This window comes from Medicago sativa, chromosome 2, assembly GCF_051527215.1.
Source record: "Medicago sativa cultivar Bolivia chromosome 2, Bolivia_mono, whole genome shotgun sequence".
NCBI lineage: Eukaryota > Viridiplantae > Streptophyta > Magnoliopsida > Fabales > Fabaceae > Medicago > Medicago sativa.
In genome coordinates, this window is record NC_140750.1 from 57,225,174 (window position 1) to 57,247,313 (window position 22,140).

Consider the following 22,140-nt stretch of genomic DNA (forward strand, 5'->3'; position numbering starts at 1 on the left):
TTTTTGAAACGCTATTTACCCCCCTCTAGCGTGTATTCTATCTTGCCATATAGACCAACAATTGAGATACATTTAAAGTGTTGATATTGTCCAACAAATGATTTTTCATACGCATCCGTCGTAAATGAAAGATTAAATCAAATGGTTAAGGGCCTCAAATATCTATCACTTAGGTCACACTATAGTAGATATAGATGGAGATAGTCATATAGTATCTCAATGTTTATTTTGATATTCAAATAACACATATTCCCTCAAAAATAAAGTAACACATATATTTCAAACATGGTATTATCATTAAATATGAGATAAATAAACCAAGTAATTGAACTAAAGTAATTGAGATGCTTTGCCTATGAGAAATTGTTAAAAAGACATGAGTTTGATTTTTCAAATAAAATAATTTTTTATTAAATTTTACTTACTTTTAGATCGAACTCCAAATTATTGATACATCTTTCTCTTGAGAACTTGAGCGTTAATACCTACAAAATAGAAGATAAATAATTTTTTATAGGGTCTTGTTAACCAGTGCCTCCGGGGCACTCGTTAAGGAAACTAAAAGAGAAAATTTCAAAATAAAAGTAACACTTTTTAAGCTTTTGATGAGTTGACAACACAAGTTCCAATGCTAAACTATCTACATTTGATTCCTTAACCAGTGCCCTGGGACACTGGTTAACATTTCCCTTTTTTATATTCTATTCAAAAACATGTGCTAATATATTTAAATTATAAAAAAATAAAAAAATATCATTTCGTATAAAGTATTGTTTGACATTAAATTATTGAGAAATTTTTTCCCCCAAAATGACCTTTTTTTGTTTTGTACTCTTCATGTACAGAGTTTGAAAATTGAAACTCATAAATGAGCACTAGCTACTGGCTAGTGTCCTCCCACAGTTCATAACAGCTTTAATTCAAACTTTCAAAAACACAACCCATTTCTCTCTTCATTTTCTGTGCCCTTTCTAGTTTCTTGAACTTCCTTGTTTTTTGGTTTTTGGGTATCTTTCAAATACAAACAACACCTTAAAAACCCTCCATTTTTTTAGTACTATTTGCTTTCAGGGTTGTCTCTTCTCATTTGCAGTGAAACTTCTCTTCAAGTTCTTCTGTTTATGCAAAATATTCTCATCAAGGTAAGTGTTTTTTCAAATTTCTACAATATATGCATAATTTTTTTTGTCTATTTTCATTCTTAGCACTTTTTCTTATACAAACATTTTTCAATACTTGTGTTTTTATCAAGTTTTTTTTTTTTTTTAGTGTCTTGAATTGGTTTATTACTTTTCATGTTTTTTTATTCGCTGTGAAAGATGTAGATGAACAAACATTCGGATAATCATTTAAAGTATATGCCAAACAATGTCTTATATCTCCTTAAATTGTTCCTGTGCATTTTGCAGGATCATTGTCTATTGACCATTGTCTTTTTGGGTGCTTTTTGTATTGTAGTATTTTTTATTTTTATTTTTTAAATGGTTACATCATTTCAGTTATGTCTTTTGAAGAAAGTTTTAATTTTCATGGTACAAACTAATGAATGTTACATTAAAATTACTAATTATTGCTTTAATGTTTTTATGATACCTCTTAAAGTTGTGTAACTGATGTAATGATTTTGCAATCACTACTATTATTATTTTTAAAATCTAAAAAAAAAAATTATAGGAAAATATTGTTAGAATATTTAGAAGGGCAAATTTTACTTTTGATTGTCATTGGTTTTTAATGTCTTTAGTGTATTTTAGACAAGGAAAGTGTATTTTAGAGGTGGAAAAATTGTGGATCAATGATTAAAAAAATTATTTAAATGAGAATGAATGAAGGATTAAGAAAGAGTTAGAAACAAAGACATCAAAAACTAACAGCACTCAAGTGAAACACCTTTCTTATATGTATAGTTAGAGCGAAACATATCCTTTTCCCAAATTCTATTTTTTATTAAAACATAGTAATATTTTTTAATCAAGTAGTTTAGTGACTGAAATTAACCTTTAAAATAAATAAATAGGTTTTTCGGAGTTCGAACATCAGTCCCTATATATTAATGTACTACTGGGTTATATTCATGGGGATATGATTATATTTTTTTTTATAGTTTTATTTAATTTCATTTTGGGGTGGTTATAAAAAAACAAAAAACAATCATTTCGGTGTGTTGTGTAGCGTTTTACTATTTTTTAAAGTTTGTAAAAAGTTCATTTGAAAAAGAAAGAAAAAAATTGTTTGATATGAGCTGAATTTGGTTACTTCTGTAGTGTCAAATTTCACGCGCATGGTAGCGCGTGATAAATTTGTTTTAAATAATCATCAAAGTTCCTTTGTCTTACCTACTGTGATTGGTGGATTAAAACCGCATGCAGCTAGACGAAAATTTGTGACCGTTTGATTGATATCAAACAATCTCTATTTGCTCATAGATTTAATTAAATTAACATCGGGCAGAATGAAATCAAACCCGAGACCTTAAAGAAGAGCATGCTCTCAGGTCTAAATTCAATGCCACTGGACCAACCTATCTATCTGAATTAACTTTTTATTATCAAAGTTCTACTTATTGATCATTTTACATACTTTTATCAATTTTACATACTTTTATCAATTTTTACTGCATGGGTTTTTTAATAAGTTATTGTTGGTCATGGTCACATAAATCATGAACTTTCTCACAGTGACATAAATTCACAACTACACTATATAGATCTGAATCTCAGTTTTCATAAGTATCTTGTGGCCACTATGGTCCACTGCCACCCCTTTGCTTTATATAATAATGTGGGGCCTTGATGGGTTTGGTTTCCCAAAAGGGAGGGACAATTCAATAGAGAATGGATCTTCTACCAGCTTATTGTCATTCTCTTCTTTGAAATGTCATTTAAAGCAAATGAAATTAGAAGAAAAAATTAGGCTTAATTACTCTTTTGGTACCTTAACTTATTTTTTGGTTTCGTTTTGGTCCCTTAAGTTATTAACGTTACAATTTGGTCCCTTAACTTACTTTTTGATTTCGTTTTGGTCCCTTAACTATTAAAAGTTTCGTTTTGGTCCCTTAACTTATTTTTTTGTTTCGATTTGGTCCCTTAACTTATTTTTTGGTTTCGTTTTGGCCCCTTAACTTATTTTTTGGTTTCGTTTTGGTCCCTTAACTCTAATACATTCATCCTAACGTAAAGGACTAAAGTGGTTGACGGAGGAAGAGTTAAGGGACCAAAACGAAACCAAAAAATAAGTTAAGGGACCAAAACGAAACCAAAAAATAAGTTAAGGGACCAAAACGAAACTTTTAATAGTTAAGGTACCAAAACGAAACCAAAAAGTAATTTAAGGGACCAAATTGTAACATTAATAACTTATGGGACCAAAATGTAACCAACAAATAACTTAAGGGACCAAATCATTAATTAAGCCAAAAATTATAAATGAAGAAGATAGGGTTATGTTTTATTCTCATTAATCACCTCAAATTTTATCTTAGTCCCTATAATTTACAAATATGCATGCATGCTTCTAATTCCACTTTAGGAACTTAAAACATTTAGTTTTATAATTTATAGGGACTAAAAAAAGAGCGCCGAAACTAAAAATAAAAAATAATCGATTTTTACAAGAACTAAAAACATATTTAACTTTCGATGATGATGTTTGCCTAATAACAGTGGGCTCCAACATTACTTTTTCAAATTTTCTGCTCTGTGATGTTCAGTCTCCACAAATCTTAAAATGACACAAGATCTTAATATTGATTTCCTACAATAATTATTTGACCTACTCTTCAATGATACACTTGCCCTTCAACTCCTATTTTACCAATACTTTTATTAGTTTATTAATAAGTTGCATGGATTGAGTAACTTCATCTAGATATTTTCCCTACTAAGGTTGTTTGTGTTACAATTATTCCTTTTTCTTCTGATGTTTTCAGCTGAAACTAACATTTGATGATCTTATTAGGTTCATCATTGCAAATCCAAAACAGCACTTGAACAAACTACTTTAGACTACAATAGCACAAGACAAGGTAAATACCATTTATATAGCTACTATTGTAGGGATCATGATTGCCGCGTTTTCACAATCCCGGCATTCATTGCAGAAAAAAACCCTTTGGATGAAGATCAGACAGTTCATATTTTAAACACTATGAATTTTAAAGAGCATCTTAGAATGCGAGCCATCGGTTGATCTTCATCCGAATGGCTCTGATTGACTAATTGCATCGACTAGATGGTATGTTCACCGCAGTAAATATGTTTCCCTATTGGAATTGTACATGTGTACAGTCCATTATGCAACAACTTGAAAGGATGGTGGGCCTAATGCAATTTATGGGAAAGTGAGAGTTATATGCTAGCATTATCAGGTTGCACATTTGCATAGGGTCACATAAATTCCTTTTTCTTTTCTTGGGGTGCTAGGATTAATTTATTTTGACTCTAGTGATTTTGAAATCATGTAAAATTGTTGGGATTTCAACTGCGTACAGTGTGACTGCATGCAGTCAGCCCCATATGAATCGTCCAATCTTGATCCAACGACACATATGTGGTTACGGGATTGTGACAGCACACAACTCATATCCCAATTGTTGGTAGTATAATGTTGCATTTTACTGTCTACAAAGACATGCAACATTTATTGTTACTTATTCACTTTTAAACAAAGCAAAAAGCACTGCATAAAGTTACCTCTGACATTGTGCATGCTTTTGCTCTTGAGGGTGGTATTAAAAGCATACTTTTATTGCATGTCATTGTTTGGAACACAGGACTAATGTGATGTGGGGCATAACTTTATTCATTTGTTTTATTCTTTTGCTCTTTCTTAATTTTTCCAAAAGGGTCATCAATACCTTTCTAGTTTCTAATGGAAGATAATTCTTTGATTTCTTGAGGTTAAATCAATTACCTTTCTAGTTTATTAGTCACATTTGTAGTGAGTTGGCTTCTTTATGATAGTGTGTTGGCTCTAAGGGCCATAAATACACATAGATATTCATGTGTCTCTTTGTCCTTCTATCTGTTACACCTAATTTAAGAGCTTAATTGACATTAACTTGAAAAGGGTCCATTTTCTTTAAAGAAAAATAGTGAAATATATAATATGTATACTGCTGCATGTTCATTTTGTCTCAAGTGTCTGCTAAGTGTGATGAAGCTCACTTTATCATTCATTTGAACTTTTACATTTTTTTGTTACCTTTAGCAGGTGGAGTGAGATTCTCTTTTTGCTAAAAAATCCTTAGAATTGTTGTTCTATCACTTTCTATCATCAAGCATATCAAATGCCAAGATCAAGGTATGTATGTTAAGCTAACTTATAAAGTTACTATTATTTCTGCCTTCTTTTAAAATGTAATTATTTGATCTCCTTGCTACTAATCATGTTATACAACATTATGCATGTTTTGATAGACTGTGAGTTTAGGCAGAATCGTGGTGTGCTGCCCTGATTTTGATATAAAAAACAAAATCATGGCAACACACTGCGATTCTGCCTAACAAAATCCGAGACCGTGATTTTTTTTAAACACTGTGATTCCAAACGTTTAAGCTGTATTAATTGTTGTTTTCAAATAGGGGAACTGATTTGCCTCAGAGGCAGTCACCAAGAGGTACTCATCAGCTTCGGACATCGAGTTCCGACTCAGATCCATCACATCATCATCGACCAGTTACTGACCGAAGTCCAAAACTAGGAGACCGACGATCTCCAAGAGGTGGTACTCAATCCGAGACAGTAAATCAGAAGAAGCTCGGGACTCGCATTGCAGATTTGGAATCACAGCTTGGTCAAGCACAACAAGAGTTGAAAAATTTGAAAAATCAACTATCTTCTGCAGAAGCTGAAAAGAAAAAAGCTGAGGATGAACTAGTGAAGAAAGCTCAATCAGTAGTTCCTGTGGTAGAAAAGTTTCAAGAGAAAAAAAGCATTTCAAAGAAAGCTCAAGAATGTAACATCAAAGCCGAAACAAAACATCAAGATGTTATTATACCTGATGAAAATCAAGAAGAGACTGATGTGTTTGAAGTTCCTATCGAAAAGTTGGCAATTGAATTCAAAAAACATGATGTATTTGAAAAGGAACCTCAAACTCAACCAGCAACATCAGAGCCAGAGAAGCCTTTTGTGGAGGAGCTGACACTTAAAAACGAAGAAATAGCGTCGTTGAAATCAAGTTTGGAGGAAAAAAAGAAGGAACTGGAATCAATGAGTAATGAAAACGATAACCTGAAGAATCAACTGAATGAATCAGTTTCAAAAGTAAAAGCTGCTGAAACAAAGGAAGAAGGAATGACAATGGAGATGAAGAAATTGAGTAAAGAATTGGAAGCTAGTAAAGGGAATGCCGAGAAGTTGAATGAGAAGTTGAAATCTGTGGAAGAAGAAAAGGCAGGGTTAGAATCAGAAATGAAGAAGCTAAGGGTGCAGACAGAACAATGGAGAAAAGCAGCTGATGCTGCAGCTGCAGTGCTTGCAGGAGGTTTTGATATGAGTGCTGCTGCTAGGGTTCCTGAAAGGTGTGGTTCAATGGATAAGCACTTTGGTGGTGGAACATTTGAGACACCAGGTGGAAGGTATCATGGATATGTAGGTTCTCCTGGTATGGTTGATGATCTGGATGATGGTTTTGGTAGTGGGAAAAAGAAGGGTTCTTCTGGTATTAGAATGTTTGGTGATTTATGGAAGAAGAAAGGCCAAAAGTGATTTCCGCACCTGCTTGAATTGACAGCGAGTTTGGAAAAATCACGGTCACGTGATTCTGTCAAAGGTAATACTTTGGAGCCTCAACAAATTCACGTCACCGTAATTTTGTCGAACTCGCTGTAATTCCAATTAGTAGTTTTTTAACTATGGCCATGTTTAGGTGGTAGCAGAAGCTGTGAAAAACAGTTGCTTATTGTTGTGCATGCTTCTTTTTGGTATCTTGTTTAGTTGTTTCTGTTGTATTATAATGGCCATTAAGAGTGTACTATTATGTTACTATTGCATGATCAGTGCAAGCTAGTGATATGAACTTTTGAAAGATGGTTTATGTAATATTTTCGGCTTAAACGCACTTTTCACCCCCTAACTTTGCATAAGTTGCAATTTTGGTCCCCTATTAAAAAAAATGGCAAAAGTTACCCCCCATGTCTACCCCCTTTTGCAAAAAGCCAATTTTGACTCAGTCAACCATAGCTGGCACGCCACCTGGCAATTTTTTAATTTTTTTAATCAGTAAATTCCACGTGTATAATTAAAGAAATAAAAAATTAAAAAATTAAAATTAAGAAGAAAGGGCACGTGAGTGAATGAACATAACACCATTGTTCTTGACCTTTGTTCTTGACCATAACAATGTTCATCTTTGTTCTTAATTCTTGGCAAACACTACTCCAAGAGCAGCCCCTTCAATCAACCCTCCTACCATAACTGGATGAAGAAACTTTGCAATTCAATTATCTCTCTAGGTTTGGATAGTGTTCTTTTGATTTCTCTGGGTTTTTTCTTCCTCTCAACTCAAGCTAATAAAACCAATATTAATTGTGAGAAGGTAGCTTCCAGGAAATCATTGTCTATTTCCTCTCTATTAAGTAAGATATACACTTGTTTTTGACAGAATTTTGTAAGTGGAGAGAAAAAAAGAAAGTAGTATGTGTGAATGCATGAAAGATAGTCAACTAATGTGTGAATGCCTCAAAGTTTATCATGCACCCGGATGCTATGTCGTCGAGGAATGTTCAAGGCCAGGTATTTTCCTTGGTCTGACTTTCTTGAAAAAATAATTGGTCACAATATGGAGGAATCTGCTAGAATCAGAGGGCTTACTATTTTCCGGTGCGGTGGTGATATTTTCCGGTGCGGTGGTCGTCGGAGAAATGTCATCCAAACATGATTTTTTTTTGTGGGTTTTGTAGGGAATACGAAGGAGAATACTTTTATTGTGGCAATTTGTCGAAAAACGTTTTGTGGTGGTCGAGATCTAACAATGAAGGTGGTGGTTTGAAAACCCAAAAAATATCTCCAATCCAAAAATAAATTTATGATGAGATAGAGAAGGAAGGGTGAATGAATATTATGTATTTTGTTTGACAAAGGATGGTTGGAAGCACCATGTTGGGTGGCCAAAAGAGTGGCTGGAAAAAGGGAAGAGGGAGGGGCGGCAATTAGGAAAGAAGGAAGAGGAAGAAAGAATTGGGAGGAAAAGAAAGAAGAGAGAGCAGAGAGACTCTCTCACTCACGTGCCCCTCCATTTTTTTTCTTTCTTTTTTGATTTTTTTAATTCGAAAATACACGCGTGGCAATTTTAATATTTTTTAATTAAAAATTTACACATGTGGCATGCCACATATGGTTGACTGTGTCAAAATCGACGTTTTGCAAAAGGGGGTAAACATGAGGGGTCACTTTTGCCATTTTTTTTAATAGGGGGCCAAAATTGCAACTTATGCAAAGTTAGGGGGTGAAAAGTGCGTTTAAGCCAATATTTTCCCCTTTTCCAACTGAGGTGAAGGGTTCTTAAGCAAATTTTCTATCTTCATTCCTTTGGAGTAATATCTACAACACAACATTTACATAGTTTTTTGTTCACTTCAATATGTGTAGTATTGTGGGTGAGTCCTATTTAGTCCTCCAGGTTGGATTGGATTGGTCTAATATTGGTGGTTGGATTGATCCAATAGCTAAGGCTGTAGAGGATCTATTTTGTCTTCATATTAAGATGATCAGAGTAGTGTAGCATAGTAACCAATAGCTCTTTGCAAATGATGGGGGAGAAGCTCTTTGAAATTACTTTATAATGATAGATGAAATTATGAATATAAGACTCAGAAAGGTGAAAGTGGGAGATTCTTAAAGAAATAGCCTAACTTCTTATTTTGACTTGTCTAAGTTTAAGATATGCTTCCTAATTCCAAGATGAATAAATCACATATCGATAACAAATGTACAAATACCAAGATGAATAAATCAGGATTGTGATTATTACATGCACCTTTTATTTCTAATGTTTTTGTTTTTTTAGAAAAGGGTTTGTCTAACATATAATATTGTACTTGTTAAAACAACTAAAAGTAACATTTTTTATTTATTGAAAAACAATAATTATTCAAACTTATTATTTTAAATTTCTTAACATGTGTAAACCTGTACAACCCCTTTTGTACACCTTGTAGTTTTCTTGTTCTTGGGGCTTGGCCCCTTGAGTTCATTTAACAATGATCACATACAATACAAGAATAAGTATTAAAGGTGAGTAAACTGAGACTGAGTGATAAATTTTTGGCATCCTAAGGATTCAAACGTGAGACCTAAACAAGAGCACACTCCTAAGACACACTATTGATGCTACTCGATTTAATTCAGACTTTTGAACACTGAGATCTACGGTTTGAATCTCGAGTGATAACATCACAATAAAATTTCCAACAAAATTCAATAGAGGTTGAAGAGCAAGACAGGAGTAACCAAACTATAGAAAAACGAAAAGTGATAACAAAAATTGAGTCAAATTCCTTTTCTTCCTTTTCTCCATTAATCTTGAACAATATGACAGCATGAAATTTGCAAAAACTTGAAAGCTGAGAATCTATGTTCTGAATCACAATATACAATCCATTGGAAGCAACTGTAGAATATAGTCATCTCAAATGTTTGTGACAACTATTCCTCATCACTACTTCCATAGTTTTGACACAGAGATAGTAGTCCCCCAGTAGTATTTGTTTTATTAACTTCCTCTTTTTTCTTTTGTTTGTCTTCTTCAGCACTTCTAACATTAGAGATCCCTGGTTTCTTAATAACAGCAATCGTCACCAAGGGATTAGACTTTCGACGACCGCTGGTCAATTTTTCTGCATAAATAACAGATGGCATAACGTGTTAAATTCCCATATTATTATGGTATCATAAAAACCCCATCCACCCAAAAATATTAGACTATTCTAGTACAGTCCAATTAAAATTGAAACAATGCAGATGTGAATGGTGGGAGAGGCCCCCCACCCCAAAAAAAAAAAAAAAAAATCCGTCAGACAAGGGTCAATGGCAAGTCAAACAGATGGTTAATGTGGATAAATTTTTTTGATTAATACTTCATCATAAGCATGCGACTCAAATGTGAGATATTGAAGATGAACAATAGATATGCTATACAGCTGAAGACAGTCTCTCAAATTGATTTGCAGCCTCTCCTCAATGTTACTTCATTTACAGCATAAAATACACTTGGCAGTGATGATATGACTAATTACTGTGTGCATAATAATGCATTATTAAAGTTTGATGTATCTAATTACTTTGCTTAAAAACATGTCAAGAAATGGCATATACCTTGTTTGTCAGAATCATCCAAACTGGCTTTTGTCAGGGTGTCAGTTGCTTTTCGAGGAAGATCTTCGGAAATTTTTTGCCTCTGCAGGAAGATATAAACAAAGATTAAACAGTTATTATATGATTTCAACATCCTATGGAAATGAGAAATTAGGCATCTTTGTAATAAATGCTAATTTTTGTAATTCCAATAGAACTTTAACTACATATTTGTTAAAATGTCTAATAATCTTTATGTGCACAAAAATTTTATACCCTACTTCAAGTTTCAAGAGTGCAGTTAATATAACTAAAACAAAATATAAACATCTTTCAAATGTAGTAAAGCATGTCATTCAAAAGTTCTGAACAAATAGTGAAATCAAATTTGCAGAGAACAATATCTCTGGTTCAGAAAAAGAAAGTCAAGAAAGCACTTCCGGGATAGTTGACTGAAAATGTTAGATCAGACTTGGTTCAAATGAAATAACAATGCCTGAAGATTTAAGTTCCTGGATTTCAACAGTTGAGAATGACAGGGTGGTATGAAAATTATTAGAAGCGAGGTTCTGAACAATTATACCGCAATAATTTATTAGGATGGCAAGACAGTAAAGAAAATCTATTAGACAATTACTACTTGACATTTTGCTACCTTTGGATTATCATTGGATGTTTCACCATGTCCATTTGAAAACTGAAACAATTCATCCTCGTCTTCGATATCTTCATCACGAATTCTGCTGATAGGAACTTCTGACTTCTGTTTAAGATAGTACAAAACAAACCATATAGATTAATTTCAAGAGAATAATCTGACATTGGAAGTAGTTAAAATAAAAAGGGTAACTGGAAGTATAGGACAGAAATACTCACATTCGAGAAAATTGATTTTATCAGTGCTTCATCTTCTTCTTCAATTCTTTTCTCCTATGAACATAAAATAACAGAGCTTTACTCAAAATATCAAGAGGGGAATGGAAAAGTAAGAAATAAAGAATGCCATAGAAATAGAATTACATGCGCGATTTATGTCATAGCCCAAAACTGAACAATTTGAAGAGCAATTTTTATGGTGGTTGTCTTAAACTGCTATAGTTCAGGTTTATCAATTAAAAGGCATAAGTTAGAGTTTGCAACCTTAAGTTCCCGACAAGGGCCAAGTTTTCTCTTACAGAAGCTCGAAGGACCCAAAGAGTAGTTAGTTATAATTGTTAAAGTGGAGTGGTAGGACAGTTAAAAGTTGTTTAACAAAGGATATATAGTATAAATAGTAGGACTCTATGAAAGGGTAGAAGAGAGGTTTTGAGATTTGTTAATATTGAAAACAGAGCAAGGGCTCTGTTATGATGGAGAAAATACAAGAGGGACACCCTTGGAAGTTGGAAAGAGGCTTTTCATGTTTGCTCTCTGTTATTGATTCAGTTAAGCACCACAGAAGTGCTCTTTCTCTTCTATGTCCTCTCAGCGCTCTCTCTCCCTCTCTCTCTCTCTAATCTCCAATTTAAGTTTTGAATGCCAACATTGCATTACAAGATTATACCAAATGTTAAAAGAAACTCTCCAGCTATAGTTAGAAGATTTTGATACTCTCCTGTTCATCATTTTCCCCACTCATATTTACATTCAGGCATATCAAGTGAGTGGGGGTGGGGGTGGGAGGATGGGTAGCTCACTTGGTTGAGCTTGGGGATTTAAGGAGTTAAAGGTCCAGGGTTCAAATTCTGGTAATGGAAGAAATATTAAACATCACAATTAACATACTATTTTCCATTCGAGAAAAAAAAATGTGAGTAGGTAAGAGGAGATAATCATGATCGCCGTGTCATGAGTTGAGTCTAGTCATCTAGTGTCCATGTGTTTGAACATGCTTCATAGTTACAAATAAACTAGATGTCAAACATATTTCAAAAGATTCAACTGATATTTATATTTATGCCTCTTTAGTAACGCGTAACAATCCTTTCCTTCGAACAGGAATCTTCTCATACAGCGAAAATACTATTATATAGCAAGCTTTATCGTACCTTGTCTGCTGCCGTACGTTGCAATGCTGCAAGCATTTCATCGACACTAACAGTTGCATGCCTAGACTGGAAAACAAAAGAGATTCTCATCAGATATTAGTACAATGCACAGACTTCAGATATATGAACAGAGTTAACTATAATACCAATAGATGATAAGAGAAAAAGCATGTCATATATTTTAGGCAGCATGCACTATATTCTAAAATTATAATATAAAGATTCATAGAAAAACATTTATGCACAGCTATCTAATCAAGCATGTTGCAAGATGCATTACAGATACAACAATGAGCATACCTTCATTGACTTCATCTCATCCAGTGCAGCAAGGATGTCCATCTCTCTTTTGGAATCCAGGGTTCTATTCTCTAACGACTTCATTGCATCGCCCATTTCTTCAGCTTCCCTCTTCTTTTTCATTTCATCCGTTTCCTCATCCTCTGCGCGCCAAGGTTCAAAATTTCTGGTAGCACCAGACTCAACAACATAATCTGAATTCTGCGGATCAGTCTTCATGGTAAGTTCAGCCGAGCACCGGGTGCATTTGAAATAGAATCTGAAAATTTGAATTCCCAGATATGTCTGCACAAAAAATATCAAACAAGATCAACTCCAACTCAATATCATAATCAAAACCAAATCACACACAAAGCAGCAAGAAACTCAGAAAATCATACTCCATCCATTATGCAAACTTACGAAAACATAGAATGTACTAATTTCTACGGAAAAATAAGCTTCATTTACATTTACTTAAGCACCCTTGTTAAGTGATAGCCAAAGGAGTAGTTATGAGTTGGGTTGCAATAAATAAGAACATGATAATTGAAAAAAGTAATCAAGTAATACTTCATTGGTAATCTAGAGCAGCAAATAATGAGACAAACAAATAGTTTAAACATAGCACTTAGTGCATGTCAGGTTTCACAGTAGAGAGAGTCAAAAGTAATTTGAATAAGTTAAAACCAATTTAGACATGTTTGAGTGATGTTGATTGAAATTGATTTTGCCTCTAAAATTGATTCAAACTTGAATCTAAGATTTGTAGCTTTTGACGCCAAAAGTGATATTTACACTCAAGTTCATTGCCCAATTTATTTTTACATGACTATCCTAAACCCTAAACCCTGATTTTGCCTCTTAAATTGATTCAGACTTGAATCTATGATGTGTAGCTTTTGAAATCAAAGGCGATATTTACACTCAAGTTCATTGTTCAATTTACTTTTACATGACTATATCCAAACATAAATAACTTCACATTCAACCCACTTTGGATTAAAATCAATTCTACAAAAATCAATCCAATCAAAATCAATTTTTATGACTACATAACCAAACACACACTTAATACGAGGAGGTTGAAGACATGAAGTATAATTGGAATACAAAAACAAACCACACACAAACTTTATCATGCTTCCCTAAAACCAATATCAAATAACACTGAATTACATATACTAAACACAAAAAATCTAAAATTGAACATGTTCAAAATATTCTGAGACAATAATTATACCTCGCCAATAACATCTTCTTTTCTGGAATTGAACTTGGTCCCTTTATAAATGTAATTCCCGCAAGTATTGCATCGAATGCTCATCGGAAGCATCATCCGAACCTTGATTTGCAGATTCTTCGGCCTTCTTACTCGAGGAAGCTTAGCCGGATCGAAATCCGGTGGGTAATACTTGTTCAAAACCTTCCTTTCACCCATCTTTCCTTTCTTCTTCTACTTCAAATTCAAATTCCTTCACAAATTCACAAACAAATTAATCAAACGCAATGTTAATAAAGATTAAGATTAATACACAGTAATTAAAAGAGGTGAATGGGTAATTAATTAGAAACAAATTAATCAAAGGTGTTGTTAATAAAGATTTCGTTAGGGCATAACAGTTTGCCCTAAGAAAATCAGCGAAATCGTAAATTGGTTCATCGAATGGTTTCAATTAGGTTAAGGAAGAGGAATACGAATGAGAGAGAGAGAGAGAGAGAGAGGGGAAACCTGAGGAAGGAGTGCGTGGAAAGCGAGGATTACGGTTGGCGGTGGCGGCGATTGAACGGAATAGTAGAGAGTCGTGGGAGTTGGAAGAAGAAATAGAAACCCCGGTGATTGGAGGAAAAGATTTTAATATATGCGAAAATTATAATTATAAAAGAACTTTTGCAACAAATCTCCCCTTAACAATAATATAATTTTTGAGAACTAAAAACTTTGAGTCTGTTTGTTATAAAAATATTTTTTTAATAATATTTTTTTAAGAATATTGCATCCGTTTATTATGACTTTTTTTAAAAAAAATATTGTTATAAGAATATTATTATGACATTTTAAAAATATTGCATCATTTTTAAGAATATTGTTATAAAAATTTTAAAAATTTTTGACTTTTAAAAAAAATCAAAATTTAAAAAAAAAATCTAAAAACAACTTTAAAAGAGAAGATGTTAAGAGAAGTTTCTCATAAAAAAAAAAATAAAAAAGATTTTTTTTATAGGAGAGAGAAAATAAGAGTCAAAAGATTGAACTAAGAGCCGGTTTATTATAGATTTTTTAAAAAAAATCATTTTTTTTAAAAAAAAAATCATCACTTTTAAGATTATTTCATCTGTTTGTTACAACTTTAAAAAAAAATCACTTTTAAGAGTATTGCATCTGTTTGTTACAACTTTTAAAAAAAATCAGAATCAAAAAACAACTTCAAATGACAGTTTTTAAAAAATATTTTTTTTTAGAGAAGATAGAAAATATGGATCAAACGATTGAACTAATTTTGTAACAAAAAAATCTCTTTTATACATTTATATCCAAACAAACTAAATATATTTTTTTAAATGTTTTTTATCACGGTGTAAACAAGCGCAAAATAGATTCTGATTTTTTGTAAAATCTATAAATTATTTTATGTCAAAATAACTTTTATTTTAATCCATAAACGAGCCCAAAATCTATTTATAAAGCTAGAAAATTGCTTTTCTGACATAAGAAAGTTCCTAAAAACACAAGTAAAATATCAATTTGCCCTCAACAGCAGTTAACTACCGTTCTCCTGACCGGCAGCAATTAACTGCCGCTGAGTCCAACGGTAGTTAACTGCCGCTACAACCAGCGGCAGTTAACTGCTGCTGCGTTTCTGGTTCAAATTCCAGCAACTTTCTCCTTCTCCTTCCCTTTTATACATACTATTTTGACCACATTTTTCTCCAATTTTCATCCAATTTCAAATTCATCAATTCTAAAACATATAAAAAGTAATAATAATATTAACATGATAAAAATAAAACGCAAGAAATAATTTAAAAGGTGCGTAAATGTCATAGAAATACGATAATGCTACAAGGTACGAAAATGTCATAATACTACAACACCCGAGTCAAAATGTACAAAAAAAAAAGAGCCTAATGATAATCAACCCTGCTGCCTACGATGCCTCTGCCTGGCAATCTGATATGTAAGGGAAGGGCGACTAGTACTGCCAATCCGAATCACCTCTTGAACAATCTCCTCTTTAGTCATCTCGCCGCTCATGGCCACAATATTATTAACTATTTGCACCACATCCATGATGATCATCAGTGTGTCGGGCATCTCTCTGGCATGCTCCTCCTATATAATTTGTTCCACGTTCGCCGACCTGGGAGGAGATCCTTCATCAGGTGGGAGAATACGAGGGTGAGGGACTTTGGCATACCAAGCTATGTAGCCAGGCTCATGATGTCATGGTCTCTGACACCTTTGTCTCCAATCAGGGTAGAACCACGCAACGTGGTCTATCAACACAGTAGCCAACATCTCCTTAGGCATCTCAGCGATATCTGACAGATCTCACAACGGTAGTTAACTACCGATGAGGGCTTTTTTGAAATTTCCATGTGTTATTAGAAAGGTTTCAAAGTCAGAACAACAATTTTCATAAAGCTAAAACAAATAAGGTGCTCCCTAATATGGACCCCCCAAAAAAAGGTCCACCAATGAACCTTCTTGTACGACCTGCTACAACCGGTCATCATATTTAAAAAGTCTTTTTAATCAATATTCACTTTCACTTTTTGTATGCAACGGAAAGTTCTGCATCAGATTTTTTGCTGACAACTTTTTTGTTCATCAATTGAAATGGTTCATGGTTTCTATTGATGACTGAGAAAGTAACGAACCCATGAACATCCCTATCTTTATTTTCTTAGTTTCGGCTTGTTTATAGTGTTTCCTCGTTTCCATTTACAATTCTTGCACCATCGAAATGAAAATTAAAGCTTTAATTTTTTTCCCCTTTTGAAAATCTCAACTTCAAACCTACCATTGCAGTTAGTACTAGCACAAATACGAGGTTTATTTTTATCAGGAAAGAGATCTATTGGGCATGTAATCAACCAACTAATTTGTGATTTTCTTGTTAGATATCTTTTCTAGGGAACAACTATTGTTAATAATGGAGAAAACATAAGATTATTCTTTGAAACGAGGGAAAAACATTGCCTATAGTTTTTAAAATGTCCAGAAATTCAGATCTATTTGTTGTGATTTGCACAGCCATTTAGGTAACTAGACTAGATAACTCTAACTAATTTATATACAGCTGCTTAAGTTTGAGGGTGGGTTTGAAATGAAAGAGTTTTACACATTAGAGAAAGAGTACAAAATTTCTACACAAGATGGAAATCGGTCCCACAAAATTGGTACCCTGTACAACCAGTAATTTAGTAAGGTTCACCTATAGTCCTTTTAAATTGAGGTCCATATTAAGGGCTCCCAACAAACAGACCTAAATTATTATTATTATTTTTTTAAAAAAAAATTATTACGGTAATCAAGCACAAAAATATATTCTAATTTTTGCTTAAAATCTCTAAAAAATAATCTCTAAATTATTTTATGTTAAAATCACTTTTATTTTAATCATTAGTTATAAAAGGTAGTCCACTTCCTCCATACCCCGTGAAGGATTTCACTATGTTAGAATCTTTGTTATAAAGCAAGTCTCGCCGCAAGGCCTCTCTAACAATATTCCTAACAATTACAAGATAGCACCCCACTATCTTTGCAAGAAGAATATTCATAGAATCATATGATGAAACTCTCACAAACAAACAAGATAGCACTCCAGAATCTTTAACAAGAATTTCCATCAAACATTGATGAAAATCTTACAAGCATGGTTGAAGAAAATATTGTATGGTTGTATCATATTAATATCATTTTTCAAATGAATATAACTTAATGCTCACAAACCTTTTTGGATATGAAATTATAATCAAGGTTTCACACAATGGAATTTGAAAGTTTAAGTGCGAAAGTGATATTTGATCTTAGAAAATTTTAATATGAAAATTGGTTCATGTTGTATTCATCTGAAACATATTTATACAGTCTTTAGAAAATGTCCATGAAGCAAAGAAGCCCCGAAAAGAGGCTCCACAATCAAAAGTATCGTGTTTGAAATCACACTATTTCAGAAAATTGACTTTCAGCATGTGGTAATCGATTACATTAATGTGGTAATTGATGACAGATCATATTACGTTATTCTTACTTAGCATCTTTTTCAGTCAACTTCTTTTAGTTTTAACCCAAAATTTAGGAGTATGAAAACAATTGCCTATGGTTTTCGGAGAATTTTGTAATATTTTCTATTTGAGTCATGTAATTTTACTTTTTTCGAAACATAGCAATTATATGGTGTTTTGATGTAATTCAAGAAAAAAATCATGCAAATCGGCAAAGAAAAACATCATGAAGACTTGTGAAGATCTTGGGAAGATCATGAATGAAGATTCAAAAGGCCTCAAAAAAACATTACGAAGGAAAAAATTCTTTTCCAAAGACATCTTATATGAAAATTGCACTGAAGCGCCCCATGTGTGCCGTCAGGCGCCCCAAGTGTTTGCCATGCGCCCCAAGTGTGCTGGCACACTTGAGGCACATGAAATTTTGCCTTGTGCGCCCAGGAAAGCGCCCAGAGTGTGTTGGGAGCGAACTAGATCTGCTTTTTTTTTTTTGGAGTTTTAAGTAGAAAAAGCCTGGTTTTGTAGCGCAACTTCAGGTAAAAATTCTCCCTATAAATACCACTCTTATCATTCATAGTTGTTCGTTCAGAACGAATCAGTTTAAGATAAGGCTAGGAGTCTTTCTCCTCACTCACTCACTCCAAGTCTCTAGGGTATGTTTTATTTCTTTTGTAATTTGTCTTTAGTTACCATGAGTAACTAAATTTTTTTAGGTTAGAGTTCTAAGATGAACCTTTGTTTTGTTTGTTGAATATTTAAATTTAAGTTCTTTATTCAGTTATTTTGGGAATCTTAATTAATTTTACTATTGCGTAAGTCTTTGCTTCTCGCGGCGAATCTCCCTGAGATAACCGTACTTCGAAAGGTGACATACCTAATATTGGTGCAAACCTGCCCGAATCAGGAAGTAACTAAGATAACAAATACGACTTGGCAAAAACAATATAACCCGAGATTTAAATCAGTTTGGTAATTTTGTTCTTCTTTCATATGTGGTAAGGTAGACGAGATAGGACTGCCCATTTGTAGAACAACAGCGAGGGAGAATATGTTGATGTCATTCTAAGATTCAACGGACGATGATATATTTAGGACAATTTAGGAACCCTAATAACCGTCATTGTTCCAAATACCTCTGAGAAAATAAGAACCTATATGTAACTTTAAGTGCAGAAGTGTATTTTCTTATACGGCTGACAACCCTAAACAGTGAACTTTGTAGCACCAGACTCAACAACATAATCTGAATTCTGCGGATCAGTCTTCATGGTAAGTTCAGCCGAACACTGGGTGCATTTGAAATAGAATCTGAAAATTTGAATTCCCATATATGTCTGCACAAAAAATATCAAACAAGATTAACTCAAACTCAATATCATAATCAAAACCAAATCACACACAAAGCAACAAGAAATACAGAAAAAGAAAATCATACCCCATCCATTATGCACACTTACGAAAATATAGAATGTACTAATTTCTACGGAAAAATTAGCTTCTTTACATTTACTTAAGCACCCTTGTTAAGTAATGGAGTAGTTAGGTGAGTTGAGTTGCAGTAAATAAGAATATGATAATTGAAAAAAGTAATCAAGTAATACTTCATTGGTAATCTAGAGCAGTAAATAATGAGACAAACAAATAGTTTAAACATAGCACTTCTGTTTGGTTACCCGTTTGCGCATCCCAAACTCACATTTAGACCCTTAAACATGATTTTTCTCTTTTACTGGCATGTTTGGTTTCCTCTCCAATAATTGATTCTGCCTTCTAGAATCAATTCTACAAGAAGCCAGAAATCCTAGCTTCTACATTCAGCCCCAAATCAATTCACTATTTTTTGTCAGTTTGCCTTTTCCAAATTCTTTTTATTCCTTCACTGCCCTTATTATGAAAGTCTCCTACCACTTTCAAAACTTCAACGAGAGAGAATGAAGGCCTTGATTATGTCTTGGATCTACTCTAGGAAACTGCTAAAGATAACTGTTTGTATTGCTATTGATTTCGTTGAATCTGGTTAAATGAGGGGAAACTACAATCGCCTCAGGAATTCAAGTTGTTACTATAAAATTCAACTAACAACATCTTTGCCTCAGGATGTGGTTAGATTTTTGACAATTTGTTGAAGGAGGGAAGAGTTTAGACAAAAAAAAAAAAACTACAATCAAAGCTCCTACCATTTCGGTCTATGTTTAACATATTGCCCGATGAAATTCTTTGATGTTTCTAGCTACTAAGTCCAGAATTGAGGTTACGGGTTTTCGGTCCAATTTTTAGTGTTTTTTCGTTGAAGGAAATTTTCTTGCCTTGGAGGTGTTTGATATAATGTTTCACAAGCATATGGCAGTACATGGAAATTGTATTAAGCCCTTTTTAGTAATTTACACATCCAAAATCAATTTTAATTTAAATTATCCAAACAACATTTTTGACATGAATCACTTTTACTTTGAAGTTATCCAAACATAAATCAATTTACTGGAAACTCATTTTTAACAAAAATCAATTCTACAAAATTAATTCTTTCAAAATCAATTTTCGCCACCGCAGAACCAAACACACATGTCAGGTTTCACAGTAGAGAGAGTCAAAAGTGATTTGAATCCGTTAAAACCAATTTAAACATGTTTGAGTGATGTTGATTGAAATTGATTTTGCCTCTAAAATTGATTCAAACTTGAATCTAGGATTTGTAGCTTTTGACGCCAAAAGTGATTTTTACACTCTAGTTCATTGCCCAATTTACTTTTACATTACTCTATCCTAAACCCTGATTTTGCCTCTAAAATTGATTCAGACTTGAATCTAGGATGTGTAGCTTTTGAAATCAAAAGCGATATTTACACTCAAGTTCATTGTTCAATTTACTTTTACATGACTATATCCAAACATAAATAACTTCACATTCAACCCACTTTGGATTAAAATCAATTCTATGACTACCAAACCAAACAAACACCAAGTTCAAATGCCGTATAATTGGAATCCAAAATCAAACCACACACAAACTTTAACATGCTTCCCTAAAACACAAAAAATCTAAAATTGAACATGTTCAAAATATGCTGAGAAAATAATTATACCTCGCCGATAACATCTTCTTTTCTGGAGTTGAACTTGGTCCCTTTATAAATGTAGTTCCCGCAAGTATTGCATCGAATGCTCATCGGAAGCATCATCCGAACCTTGATTTGCTGATTCTCCCGCAAGTAATACTTGTTCAAAACCTTCCTTTCAACCATCTTTCCTTTCTTCTTCTACTTCAAATTCAAATTCCTTCACAAATTCACAAACAAATTAATCAAAGGCGTTGTTAATAAAGATTAAGATTAATACACAGTAATTAAAAGAGGTGAATGGGTAATTAATTAGAAACAAATTAAGAAAGGCGTTGTTAATAACGATTTTATTAGGGCATAAGAGTTTGCCCTAAGAAAATCAGCGAAATCGTAAATTGGTTCATCGAATGGTTTCAATTAGGTTAAGGAAGAGGAATTCGAGAGAGAGAGAGAGGAAACCTGAGGAAGGAGTTTAACGGAAGCGTGGAAAGCGGTGGCGGCGATTAAACGGAGGAGTAGAGAGTCGTGGGAGTTGGAAGAAGAAGAGAAACCCCGTGATTGGGTTCGAGACTTGGAGGAAAATATTTTAATGTATGCGAAAATTATATTTTAATTATTATAGAAGAATTGAAAACTAAATTTTGCTACAAATCTATTCTCTTTCTCTAATTATAAAACTTATTATCTACCAAAAATACAATCTTACCCCTTCTTAATTTTTTTACACGTCATCAAAATTATAACCTTTTGTGTCTTTTGCTTCAACTTTCCCCTATTTTTTCTCTCTAAAACACAAATTAATACAAACTCACTCGATAAAACACACTAACTAAATCTTTTTTAAAGAAAAAACAAACTTAATCTTAATCCCAACCAAAACAAATTTTCCTATAATTCAACTTTTAAATATCTAAAGAGTTAAAAAAAATTACAATCTTCTATTTTCTATTCTCTAATCATGATACTTAATGTCTACCAACAATACAATCTTACCCCTTCTTAATCTTATGACAAGTCATCAAAATTATATCCTTTTGTGTCTTTTGTTTCAACTTCCCCCTATTTTTTCTCTTTTGAAAACAAATTAAAACAAATTCACTCAATAAAACACACTAACATAATCAACAAACAAACTTAATCCCAGTCAAAACAAATTTTCATATAATTCAACTTTTAAATATCTAAAGAGTTAAAAAAAACAAATACAATCTATTATCTGTCTCTAATTATGAAAGTTAATGATCAGT

General features: G+C 33.0%; 2 protein-coding genes across 9 annotated transcripts; one reads left to right on the forward strand and one right to left on the reverse strand.

Moving 5' to 3' along the window:
- The first annotated feature begins 899 nt into the window (after nucleotides 1–899).
- Nucleotides 900–7,030, forward strand: ICR1 (interactor of constitutive active rops 1). Of its 6 annotated transcripts, none has more exons than XM_085745315.1 (4): nucleotides 900–1,142; nucleotides 3,958–4,024; nucleotides 5,209–5,301; nucleotides 5,583–7,030. In XM_085745315.1, exons 3-4 carry the CDS (start codon nucleotides 5,288–5,290, stop codon nucleotides 6,709–6,711), a joined length of 1,143 nt encoding a protein of 380 aa, XP_085601441.1. In that variant the 5' UTR covers nucleotides 900–1,142; nucleotides 3,958–4,024; nucleotides 5,209–5,287; the 3' UTR covers nucleotides 6,712–7,030. The 6 variants fall into 6 exon arrangements, with proteins under 6 accessions (XP_085601441.1, XP_085601439.1, XP_085601443.1 ...); XM_085745313.1 differs by having other exon boundaries at nucleotides 5,212–5,301; XM_085745317.1 differs by lacking the exon at nucleotides 3,958–4,024.
- Nucleotides 7,031–9,487: 2,457 nt separating this feature from the next.
- LOC146949224 (coiled-coil protein (DUF572)) lies at nucleotides 9,488–21,484 on the reverse strand. 3 transcript variants are annotated; one of them, XM_085745322.1, is made up of 8 exons: nucleotides 21,353–21,484; nucleotides 20,918–21,110; nucleotides 12,624–12,908; nucleotides 12,324–12,389; nucleotides 11,173–11,226; nucleotides 10,952–11,059; nucleotides 10,318–10,399; nucleotides 9,488–9,839 (listed from the first exon to the last, which is right to left on the reverse strand). In XM_085745322.1, exons 2-8 carry the CDS (start codon nucleotides 21,074–21,076, stop codon nucleotides 9,649–9,651), a joined length of 945 nt encoding a protein of 314 aa, XP_085601448.1. In that variant the 5' UTR covers nucleotides 21,077–21,110; nucleotides 21,353–21,484; the 3' UTR covers nucleotides 9,488–9,648. The 3 variants fall into 3 exon arrangements, with proteins under 3 accessions (XP_085601448.1, XP_085601447.1, XP_085601446.1); XM_085745321.1 differs by lacking the exon at nucleotides 20,918–21,110 and adding an exon at nucleotides 13,846–14,077 and having other exon boundaries at nucleotides 21,353–21,463; XM_085745320.1 differs by lacking the exons at nucleotides 20,918–21,110; nucleotides 21,353–21,484 and adding exons at nucleotides 13,846–14,077; nucleotides 14,335–14,444.
- Between the last annotated feature and the right edge of the window lie 656 nt (nucleotides 21,485–22,140).

What these genes read in the sequence shown, in the direction of transcription:
- LOC146949224 (XM_085745321.1), bottom strand. Translation starts at nt 14,043, where the DNA reads ATGGGTGAAAGGAAGGTTTTGAACAAGTATTACCCACCGGATTTCGAT. An exon ending in CATCCAATGATAATCCAAAG is followed by an intron (nt 10,400 to 10,951) that starts GTAGCAAAATGT and finishes ATCTTCCTGCAG; the next exon opens with AGGCAAAAAATTTCCGAAGA. An exon ending in GGATGATTCTGACAAACAAG is followed by an intron (nt 9,840 to 10,317) that starts GTATATGCCATT and finishes TTATTTATGCAG; the next exon opens with AAAAATTGACCAGCGGTCGT.